The following is a 12372-nucleotide window of genomic DNA, read 5'->3' on the forward strand; positions in this document are numbered from 1 at the left end:
GTCTTGGGCTGTTGTAAGATCCCTGAATAGCTCTGTTGTGCTTTGGATGACTTTCCAGGGCTGTTAATTTCCAAGGAATTTATGTTAATTATCCTCAGTCTGCTACCTAGATTGTGAATACAGGGATAAGAACAGTTTATCAGACAGTGCTGTTTCTAGGCTGTGGAGATCTCTTGCTGCCTCCTGTCCTCCTAGGGAGGTGGCTGGAGGGCTTGCTGGCACCTGTTCCTCCCACTCAGCCATTTTTTTTTTCTAGTTGTTCACCTGGCTCTCTTTTTTGTCTGTCTCTCTTATTGTCTCTGTCATTTCTCTCTCTCTTGCTTTGGTCAGAACGCTGCTCAGGTTTTAGACTCTCTGAAATTCTAATATTATTATTTTTTAATGTAGGTAGGATCTCACTCTATCCCAGACTGACCTAGAATGCACTATGTTGTCTCAGGCTGGTCTTGAACTCACAGTGATTCTCCTACCTCTGCCTCCCAAGTGCTGGGATTAAAGGCATGTGCCACCACACATGGCTGAAATCCTACTTTTTACTGTATTACTTGGCTGTTTTCTGTGTGCCTCTGAGAAGCAGGGTTTTGAGGGTGTTCTCTGCCCTAGTCCCCAGGACAAGGACACTCTTTCCATGCCTGCTGCTAGGTGAGTGGACCTTGTATGAACTGTGGTCAAATTCTCCTGGTAAACAAGTGGACTTTGCCACCTGGTTCATGGCCTTATGTCTTTAGATTAGGAGCTGTGAAGTCAGGATTTTTCCCAAAGCTACAGTAATTGGCCCATGCAGAGGCCTATCTCTAAAGAGCTGAGTGCTTTGACACTGCAGCACAGCCATAGGATTTGGAGCCAGACTGGATTCCAAATCAGCCCTGGTCAACACAGTATCCTGAGGCGACCTTGGGTGAAACATGTCATCTCTGAGCCTTTGTAAAATGGGACTCAGAATGTTTCCCGCAGTCTCATAAAATTGGTGTCGGGATCAGACGCTGCAAAGAATTCAAACCACCTGAAAGTCTATAAAAGGCTTGGTTAGGGGCGGTTATGGACTGGGTTGTGACTCTCCTCCAACTTGAAACACTAATATCCTATATCTCCAGTGTGACTCTATGTGGGGACAGCAAAATTCAAGAGACATTAATAGTCAATGAGACCATTAGAATGACTGCTAATCCCATAGGCCTGAGGTCCTTTAAGAGGAACTGTGGGTGCATAGACGCCAGGCACGTGTGTGTGCCTCAGCATGAAAAGACGTAGGAGAGAGGTCAGGAGGGATCCGCCCGGCTGACATGCCACCTCAGACTTTCATCTCCACACCAAGGGACACAAATGTCTTTTCTGAGCTGCCTGATCTGAGGTATGGCCAAAGCAGACTAATACTGGTGTGCAGCCAGTGCCTGCTGAGGGTCTGTGGACTGGCATGCAGACCTTCAGTTCCACACGGGACATGAGTCTGCCTGGATACATGAATGCAGATGGTGCTGCCGTCTGTCCAATGAATCTGCGGAACGCTATCAAAGGTTTGCAGAGCTCTCTTGGCACGGTTGTCGCCTGGTAGCAGTTCCTTATCTTTTGTGCTTAGGACTCTCTTTTCCCTTCGCCCATCAAATTATCTATTCAAGAGAATCACATGGGAAGATCTATTTTACAATCAATAAAAGTCTGTGATTGGAGTTGGGTCCTGAAGCAGGGGTTCCTGAACACTGCCACGACAATATCAAACACACTGGCAGAAGGCTTTTCCTGCTTTGATTTCTGCAAGAAAAGCAGCAGCATTTCAGAAAAGTAGTGTAAGAAATATCCGTAGTGGTGGGAAGTATAAACCCTGACGAGGCCAGCATTGCATCCTAGCTGGACCTCATGGTGGAATGAGGTTATGAACTATCCTGACCCTCAGGGAACATCATGTCTTCACTATGGGCAGGCCATTGAGGATGTCTGTGTCCTTCCCTCAGGTAAAGTACCTGCTCAGAGGGGACGGACTGATTGCTTGGGCCATTCATCAAGCTGTGTGTGTGTGTGTGTGTGTGTGTGTGTAAGAGAGGAACAGAGGACATGAACTATATAGATACTTGGATGGATAAATGACAACGGATGGATGGTGAATTAGTAACTTTTCTTGTTGCTATGACCAAACACGTGACAAGAAGCCACTTAAGAAAGGAAGGATTTATCTGGGTTTACCGTTTGAGAGGACACAGAAATGGCAGGGAGGGGATGCTGGCAGCTGGTCACATTGCACCCACAGTCAGGAAGCAGAGAGTGATGGCTGTTGGGGCTCAGCTAGCTTGTTCCTTTTTACATTCAGTCTGAAACCCTAGTCCATGGAAAAGTGACGTTCACATTTAGGCTGTGGTCTTTTCCCTTAACCTCAACATAATCTAGAAGCTCCCTTACAGATATGTCCAGAGATTTGTAATCCTGTCAGGTTGACAATTGAGATTAACTGTCACAGATGGATAGATGGAAAAATTGATGTATATAGATATGCATGCATGGATAGATAGAAGGATGAAGTGATATCATGATAAATACATACATGAATGGATATACACATATAGAAAGAAATGGATGAAAGACAGATAAATGTCCAAATATATAATGTGCCAAGTTTATGTCAACTGTCCAGCCTGGCTTATTTTGATATTTACTTCCTTTGAGACAAGGTTCCAGTGATGGGCTTGAGAACAGGGGAGCTAGTGATGTTTGCATTGATAGCCACTGGGCACAAGAGACAATATGTCCATGGGAGGGGGGTCTCTTCTTTCTCTGAGAAAATGGCCAGGAAGTTGGGGTTCTGCTCATCCTCCAATGGGGCTGATATCTTTGACATCAAAACTACTGAGTGGCATGGACATAGTTCTCCTATTGACCACTCTGTGGTCAGCTTCAGGCTTGTAGCATCCACCCAGAGAAGGAAATGATAGTGGTCTGGAACTCTAGGCAGATGCAAATGACATCTTTGCAGTCCTGGGCAGGAATGTTCTGGTAAAATGCTGCTCACTCGGAATGACAAAGAGAGATGTCTGATACATTTTTCCAATTCCAATTCCAATTCAGAAGCCTAAATAAAAATGTCAATCCACTGACACCAGACACAAGTCTCTAGACATCTTCATGAGACAATAAACAGAGATGAAGGGAAAGGTGTGTACCGCAGTCTAGAATTCACAATGATACACATCTTCCTTGCTGATAATTTAGACATAGCACTCTCTTACTGAATAGCTGTGAAGAGGCTTCTGGTGTGGTTGGGAGCCTCCTGGCCATGGAAAGTGGAGTGGACCCTTCTTGTTTCCTGACCTGTGCATTGTACACTATGGAGGTTGGTATGGGTGGTCTTTCTTAAAACTGTGTTTTGAGTATATCTTCCATGGCTTGTATCACTCAGCTGGAGCTGGTCCTGTATCAAGCTGCCCAGGCTGCCCATCAAAGGTGGTTATGTTGGGATGTGCTCCTTTTTCTCTGAAGTAAGGAACAAATGACCAGAAGGTTCCATCATTACACAGGTTCAAAGAATTTGCTGTGGTGGAGAATTTAATCAAACTGAAGCCCCACTCCCTTTTCTGTGCTGAGCAGTGTTTTTGCAAACACCTCAGCTTCTAAGCTAAACCAGCTGAGCCCTGTGTTACTGTATCCTGCCCTGAGTCAGACAGATATCTTGTGAAAGTAGACTGTGAGTGGAAAAATACCCCTGAACAAACAGCTTTCTGTTCCACATTTGTACTTTTTTATCACTGTCTTATTGCTATAGAATTTTCTGTTTGTGCCCCTAAATCATATAACCTTAGAAACTTGTAACCCACCAATAGTGTCAAGAATTCAAGATGAGGTCAGACTGCCTGCCATATTTGTCTATAAAACCTCAGAGCTCAGCACTCAGGCTTTGGAAGTTATTGCCCTGAGTCCACGTCGACACGAAGACCTTTCCTGATTCTCTGCTTTACTGCTGGGGCAACTCAGTTTCCCACAGCCCTGCTACTGAGGACCCCGGGGCTGACTCTACCTCTCCACCTGATTGTGCAGCCTTGGCCACATTCTGCTACTGCAGATTAGCTTATACTTAGGCATTGATCTGTGCTTAGTACTGAGGCTAGGAAAGAAAGGTGATTTTACTCTTATCCCTTATATAAAAAAGCTGAGAGCCAGAGCGGCTACGAGCCTTCCTAGTAAGTTGGAGACAATCTCTGAATGTGATGCTCACTTGCATTTATGCTGCATCATTTTTTTTTTTCCTTGGCTAAAAGTAGATAAATGTCTAGTCATCCCCAAAAGGACACCCACGGCAGACTACAGAAACAATTCCACTGAAGCCTGGAACCAATGCTGCAAAGTCCATCTCAGCATGACTCATCAAAACTTCATCCCAGGTCCATCTCAGCATGACTCATCAAAACTTCATCCCAGGATGGCTGTGTACAGCTTGCAGGCGTTTTCACTGAAGACAAGCCTCTGCTTCCTAGCCGTTGTTTGCTACTGATTTTTGTTTTTTAAAGTTCTTGGGCTGTGGCAAGAGGTTTTGTGAATTTTGTCTTTCCTATGCCTGTTAAATTTTGTTGGCTTCTTGACTGTGTGGACCCCCACCCCCACTTCAGTTTGGAAGAAAAAGCTACACAACCCTCTACCCCATATTGCTCTGTGGATTAGAGAAGGAAGTGAATTTTTTCACTTTATATTTTCTACGAGAAAAGTGAGAAGTGTAGCTGAGACCCTCCCGTAGGGTCACAGTGGCTAGAGGCAGTCCTCAGTTTGAGTCTCACTGAGATTCCACACCCTTACTTCTTTGGAGGAGGGTCTGACAGCTAGAACGGGCCAGGGTCTCACCCCCAAGGAAGCTGAGGACTCTATATTCAGGGGTATGAGCCCTATGCGCCCCTAAGTGCCTGGCCAGATGTGGGTGGTAGCCACTGCTTTAGCAGGTAGAGGTTAGAAACCTGCCTGTCACTCTCTGGGGTAGGAGCCCACCCTCACTGGGGGTTACTGGGATGCCTCTGCCTCTACCCATTTTATTTATTTATTATTATTAGATATGGACATATTTTGTATGCAAACACCACATGTTGGTTCCATCCTATTCCGGCCCCTTTTCTGAAAAGGCCCTCCTCATTGGGAAGGCATGTCAACCCCATGGGTATTGTGGGTCATGCACTGTGGGGGCAGCAGTCAGTTTTGGGGGAGAGGCAATGTCTCTGTGCATTATGTCTGACCTTGTGGCTCTAACAATCTTTCTGCTCCCCTCTTCTGCAAAATTCCCTGAGCCATGCTGGGAGCATTTTAAGTCTGCTTCAGTGATGGGCACTTAGGAACATCTAGATGTCTGGTTTGGTAGGTGTTGAGTGTCCTCAGTGTCTTTCTTTGTCATCCTTGTGCTGATATCAGCTTAACTAAGAGAGCACCATTCTTGCTCATTTCCCCATTCCTCTGTGGTTTCGGCTGGGGCCGTCTACCCAGTTGCTCTCTGTAACTCTGGATCCCCAGATTTCATGGGCCACAGCCCCCCTGGGCTCAGTTGTGTGACTATACACATTTACCTTCCTGATCCCCCACTTGGCGTCTGTCTTGGGACACCTACATTTTCTTATGTCCCCTCTTTTCCCCACCCCCTGTAAGCAGTAATTTCCCGGAGCCATCTTCCTATGGTCACATCTCCATCTTCACATTCTCTTTAATCCACACCCCTTGCACCTCTGGATGGCCCCAAAGTGGCTCTGCCTTGACACCTCCAGGCCACACTTCCCAAAAGACCATCTGAGCTTCACAACATTGGGGGGAGAGGTGACAGAAAGGGTCCGTCTGCAAAATGGAAATTATTCACTGCAGAGGAAATTTCACTGTTTTATAGTCCCTGGGCTAAAAGTGTCCACTTGACTGTTGCCTGGTGTGTTTGATGGACTCCCTCACAACCAGCCTTTGCTAATTGAACACCTGCTTGGTGTCAGGCCCTGAGAGAGGTGCTGGAGTGAGTAGGGCTGCTCCATTCCCAAGTCAGGAGGGGATGGGGACAGTGAGGTGAAACCGGAGATGGAAAGAATGAATTAGGGTTCTGGGGAGTGCTGGTCATTAAAAACCTCGAGGCAGTCCCAGTGTGTGTATGTACGTGTGTGTGTGTGTGTTCTCTGTACGTGACACACAGAGGGAATCTACCCTCAGAGATCTTCAGCCTCCCTAGCCATAATGCCAAGGTCTCCCTGCCATTAGCAGTACAAGCTGCCAGCGGGCATAAGCTCTACCATGGAGTTACGGAGAAGGGAAGCTCTCCCCAGGGTCCCCTTGCATTTGCGCCCTTGGCAGTACCGCCAGGGCTTCCTTGGAAGGCTCCAAGGCTGGAAGAGGCTCTGACTGTGGGATGCTGGCCCTCACCCTCTCCTCCAGCTACCCTTTGTGAATACTGAGTCTGGGGTGCCCGGAATTGTGCCATCTTGGATGCCGGGAGCCCATGGGGCCATCTCGCCTCAGGCTCTTCACTGGCATCATCACAGGTGCCACCACCACATCCAATGAGATGTCCCTCTTCAGCTGTGGTCAGTCTTCTTTGTCTACTTTCCATGTCCCTGGTCCCTGTCCAGCTCGGTGGGAGGAGCACGTTGCCTCTCCCGTGACAATGCAGAGCTCCCCACAGGGACACTGACTCTAATGAAGTAAGCAGAGAGCAACAGTCCCTTAAACATCCAGGGCTTGTTTCTTAAAGCACCGTGGTATTTTTCAAACGAGGGAAGGATCAATAAATCACTTGGGGCATAGGATATTAGTTTAAGATGTAATTGCAAAATTGATTTTTATGACCCATCCTCACTGTGCCATCGTGAATTCTCTAAATGTACATAATTTCTTGCATCTTCATTTGTCATTTGTCAAAAAGGAATATTATGGAACCGCCCCCCCCCCCTTATTGTGAAAGGGGGAAGGTGGATCAGGCCCTTGAAAAACTGTGGGTTGCAATAACATTGTTAATTTGAAAGGAACTCTTCCAACCTCTGGCACTGTTGCGGCTGGCCCCTTTGCCGTCACGGTCTCTGCAGGGGCCTCTTCTGGGAGGGAAGGATTGGAAGGCAAGCCTTCTTTCTTTTTTTCTTTCTTTCTTTCTTTTTTTTTTTTTTCGAGGTAGGGTCTCACTCTAGCCCAGGCTGACCTGGAATTCGCTTTGTAGTCTCGGGCTGGCCTCAAACTCACGGCGACCCTCCTACTTCTGCCTCCCGAGTACTGGGATTAAAGGTGTGCGCCACCACACCTGGCAAACCTTCCTTAATAGATGACAATTTTTAGCGCCACGAGTGCTGCGGGCCCCTCACGATGTGCTAAAGGTTTATTCCTGTTGGCACGGAGCTGGGGCCATTTTCATGCCAGATCCTTACCTTCCAGCCCCAGGCTCATGGGATTGCATTAGTTATACGTTTTGTTTTTTCAAGTATCTACTTGAGGTGCAGGCATCTCCTACCCTTTCCGAAGGCCCTGATCCGTGGTATTCCCTGCAGTGGGGATCAAACTTGATGAAGTAGGAAGTGTTCCCATTCTCCGGTTGTGGAAGATGACACCCCCCCCCCCCGTGTTCACATCAACAGTGGTGCATTCACAGTTTCTGCTCTCAGGGGCATGGCGGCGAGTCTGAGAAAAGAAAATGATTTGACTTAGGTCACAGTTTCTTCAGCGTAAGGAGGCTGGCAAGGTCCAAGCCATCGTCGTGCCATTGCAGATGAAGGTGTGACTGTAGGGCGCTGGGTAGAACCTCCTAAATGTCCAAGGATCCCCAGTGAAAGTAGCACGCAAGATGTACCTGAAATAAGGGATGATTGTCCTGCCCAGAAATTGATGGGTCAATGGGTCAATCTATGTAGCTGTGTATATGTGTAAGTATCTACGTATATATTGATCAATCTACCTCTGTAATCTATCAGCTAGCTATGAATTTATCTTCTCTATTATCTACACATGCATGTATTAGATCCATCCATTGATCTGTCATCTATCTTCTTACCCCTCTATCATCATCATCATCATCATCTATCATCTAGAAAGCTATGTGGCCTCTCTGCTGCATAGCCAAGGTGACAGTGAGGGTGTCAGCCCAGGTCCCAGGGGAGGTGGGTCTTCTTGATGGCTCTGGCCACCTCATTTGTATACTGGGGTTTAACTCCCAACTCTGGCTATACCTGAGAGCTTTGTTTTCTCTTTTTGAGGCAAGCCCAACAGACTGTTATTTTTTATAATAGGAGAGAGTGAAAGAAAGAGAGAGAGAGAGAGAGAGAGAGAGGGAATTGGCACTCCAGGGCCTCAAGACACTACAATTGAACTTCAGACGTACGTGTCACCTTATGTGCATGTGAAACCTTTCATGCTTGCATCACCTTATCTGTTTGCCTTACATGGGATCTGGAGAGTGGAACATGGGTTCTTAGTCTTCTCAGGCAAGTGCCTTAACCACTAAGCCATCTCTCCAGCCCAAGACCTTCTATTAAAAGGGTGGCCACCTGGCTTCCTTCCAGCAATAAGGAATTACCTAACACAGTCCTGCCCTCAGGAGCCTTTCCTAGAGCTGCACACACCACCCAGCATCTGCATTAAGAAAGGACAGGGACAGCTCTCCCTGTGGCGATTCCCATTTTCAGTCTTCCCTGGGTCGGAGGATTTTCTTTGCTTGCTTTTTTGCCCTCTGGCCAGTGCCTAAAGAGAAGGCAGCGTGGTGGTTGCTTTGGCAGCTCACAGACTGGATTGGAAAGACACAGGGACGATTCGCATGGTCCATGTGTGAGGGCGGCATGCAGATTCATGAAAGTACACAGCACCACGCGTCCATCACCCTGTCTTCACTTTGTGCTGGTTTGTGCCCTGTTTTGAGCCATCATTTCAGTGTGAGTCGACTACATCTTTCTCCCTTGGCAAACTCATTGCTGAGTCTGCCTTTAAGGAATCCAGTGTATGATGTGTGGAAGTCCAGTCTAAGGTGGCGATTAAATGCTGTCATTTGGTCACGACAACAATAACCATCGGAGCCTAGACCACAATAAGCAAAGCCCGTTAGTAATATAACGCATAGAGCCCAAGTATGCCTTTCCAGTTCTGAGCTCTTCTGACCATCAGCTGGTATTATAGAAGTATGAGGTCAGGACTGTGTCCCACTCACGTTCAGTGTTCAGACGGGCGCAAGCCGTGGAAACTCTCCACTGTGCCGCACAGGCTTTGGCCTTGCGAACAAGGTCCTGTCCTGGGGTTGGTGACTAAGAACCTGCATTAGCGGCTTCACTCATTGCTGTGACCGACCAAATACCTCACAAGAAGCAGTTTATGGAAGGAAAGGATTCTAGTCTGCTGTACAGACTGAGCTATACATTCCATCATGGCAGGGAAGGTGTGGAGGCAGGAGCAGGGGGCTGGTTGTTCACATCGCATCCACTGAAGTGGAGGACAAACGGGAAGTAGGGTGGGTTATAAAAGCTCAAGGATCACCCCCACCCCCCAGTGACCCACTTTCTCTATCAAGGCTCTGTTTCCTAAAGGTTCTACATCCTCCCCAAACAGCGCCACCAGCTGGGGACCAAGTGTTTATACACACGAGCCTATGACAGTAAGAGCACCTGCCCGTGGTTACCCAAGGTGGACCACACAGACTCCCTCATCAGGGCTGCTGTTTGCTTTCCTAGTTGCAGCAATGTGATCAACGTATGCTTGTGTTTTCCTTGCTACAGATGGGCAGAAGAAAGTCCAGGAAGAATTCGACATTGACATGGATGCCCCAGAGACAGAGCGTGCAGCGGTGGCAATTCAGTCCCAGTTCAGAAAATTCCAGAAGAAAAAGGCCGGCTCTCAGTCCTAGTTGGGGAGCTGCTACCTGGTTCACCTGAAGACACCAAGTTCAACCATCATCTGTCAAGAAATTAAAAGAAAAACACCCTAGAGAAGTCATCCACACACAGTACACATACTGAAAACCTAAAATGCATGTACAGAGATCCACACTACTTAAAGCCTTGTAGGCAGGTGTAGACAATGAAATTGTGAGTAATCCCTAAGTTTATCTCCATGGCCATCCATCTGAAACTGTGTTCCTTGATGTTGTAATAAAAGGAAGTAAGATGAATGAGTCCAGTGTCTGCCTGCATCTCTCCCTTCAGATTAAACTAGAACGTTGTCTGGGGTTAAAGGAAGCAACTGGCCAGATATCTCTTCCCTTCTTCTCTTGAGAATTGGAGGGGATGGTGATCTGAGTTTGGATGCCTGGCACCTGTGTAAAAGCTGAGCGGTAGCAGGGTGTCTGTAATCCTAATGCTGCAGAGGTGGAGGTAAGGGATTCACTGGGGATTACTGGCTATTAGTGTAGCCAAACTCCCAAGCCTCAGGGCCATAGCGAGACCCTGTGTCAAAAATTAAGGTGGAGAATGAGGAAGACACCTGATGTCAACCTCTAACTCCACCCTCCATATGTGTGTACGCATGGGCGCACTTGCAGACACTTAGACATACCGTACATACACATTCAATGAAAAGAGTTGGAGGTGTAGCACACTGCCTGCTATTACGACCCAGAGGTCTGTCACCAGCTACGCCTGTCTCATTTGGAGGGTGCTGACTGATGGTGGGCGAGGGCGGTATTTTCCTCTTATGACAAGAATGCACTGCTGTATCCTGGCCTTCAGAATTCAGGATTCTTCCGGGAGAAAACAAGGAGGGGGGGGTGGTGATGCTTTTGTGTTTGGGGTGTCAACCAGGTCTACTCAAATACATTGTCTGTTTCCTAAGGAAGTACCCCACCACACCGAGCGCTGTTCGGGCCCTGGCTTGGGGCTCTCCACACCTGTGTGGCCCCGGGCCAGGAGCGTCCTCCAGGCAGCTGGACGCTCTGCACCGAGCTTGGCTTGTTCATCAGGACCAGTGCTTTGGAGAAGCGGACTGGCCTCTCTCCAGCTCTAACTTTTCCCTTGCAAACCTGACAGGCAAATTGGCTTTGCACACCTCAAAGAGTTTCCATGGGCAGCAAAGAGAGAGTGCGTGCATGGAATGAAGAGCCAGTTGGCAGGACGTGGGTGCGAGCCTGCCTTGGGCGGCAGGTGCAGGAGCTCTGGCCCCTGGCGTGTTTGTGGCTGTCAAGCGGGCTTTGGCGCGGGAGAACATGATGTAAAACTCACATCTCACCTCTGGCACCCGAGGGTGTTCTAGGACAGCCCTGTGTGCACTATGGACGTACGTGCTTCTCTTCCCTTTGCTTGTTCCTTAGCCAAGGCCCGGGGTGGAGCAGGAGGAGCTGTGAGAAGAGGAGGGAGTGCTCTGAGTGTGTGTACACACTTCCTGCGTGCTGGTTGTGCGGGTGTCAAGGTGGGCTGGGAGTGAAGTCTGGGAGGCGTAACACTGGTCGTGTTCCTTCCTAGATCCCTTATTCTTTCAAAATATTTATTTGAGAGAGAGAGGGAGAGAGATTGGGCACGCCAGGGCCTCCAGCCACTGCAAAGGAACTCCAGATGCATGTGTCCCCTTGTGCATCTGGCTTATGTGGGTCCTGGAGAGTTGAACCGGGATCCTTTGGCTTTGCAGGCAAGCGCCTTAACCACTAAGCCAACTCTCCAGGCTCCCGGATCCCTTCTTGTTTTCATAAAGAACTTAGAGCGAGAAAGACCGACACTCAAGGGAGAGTTCCTCTCACAGGCATCCGTCTGATATTGTGCTTATTTCCTTGTGGAAAACCCTCCCTGCAGCCCCTCCACCAGGAAATGCTGAGATTCCACGATCGACCTCTATAAGGAGCACGGAACACAATGGCTTCAGCTCTGGCAGTCAGGGAGGGCTAAGCAGGGCACCTGAACGGGTGGTCCCTACCTAGAGAAAGGAAACAGGTTGAGGGGGCATCTCAGAAAAAGCTTGCTGAGGCAGTGGCAGTACAAGTGCCATAGAGAATAGATGGCTTGCGTGGTTGGAGAGATGGCTTAGTGGTTAAGGCACTTGCCTGCAAAGCCAGAGGACCCAGGTTTGATTTCCCAGGACCCATGAAAGCCAGATGCACAAAGTGGTGCATGCGTCTGGAGTTTTTTTTTTTTTTTTTTTTGTAGCTGTTGAAGGCCCTGGAGAGCTCATTCTCTCTTTCTTTCTCTTCCTCTCTCTATCTTTTTCTCTCTCAAATAGATAAAATTTAAAAAAAAAACAAAAAAGAAAATAAATGGCTTAAGGTGTAGTCTTTGCTGCTTCTTAAAGCTACAAATGTAATGTGAACCAGGAGGTAAACATACGCACCCGTAATTCCTCTGTAGTTACTGTTCCCAGCACCTCCGCTATTCCCTCATCCTCAAATATTTCACCTAAAGCAAGTGAAGCCTGTCCTTTGGGCCCTGACATTGCAAAGCCAGCCTGGTTTTAACAATACACTCCCTCGCCATGGGACTCTGTGAAGCAGAAGAC

The 12372-nt window shown here is 48.0% G+C and overlaps 1 protein-coding gene across 1 annotated transcript in view; it reads left to right on the forward strand.

Moving 5' to 3' along the window:
* The window catches only part of Pcp4 (Purkinje cell protein 4), a 64748-nt gene extending 54679 nt beyond the window's left edge, over positions 1–10069 (forward strand). Inside the window, exon 3 of the mRNA XM_045150695.1 lies at positions 9675–10069. Coding sequence (XP_045006630.1) covers positions 9675–9802 — 128 coding nt within the window. The 3' untranslated portion in view covers positions 9803–10069. The remainder of the gene's footprint in view (positions 1–9674) is intronic.
* The last annotated feature ends 2303 nt before the right edge of the window (positions 10070–12372 follow it).

This window comes from Jaculus jaculus, chromosome 5, assembly GCF_020740685.1.
Source record: "Jaculus jaculus isolate mJacJac1 chromosome 5, mJacJac1.mat.Y.cur, whole genome shotgun sequence".
Taxonomy (NCBI): domain Eukaryota; kingdom Metazoa; phylum Chordata; class Mammalia; order Rodentia; family Dipodidae; genus Jaculus; species Jaculus jaculus.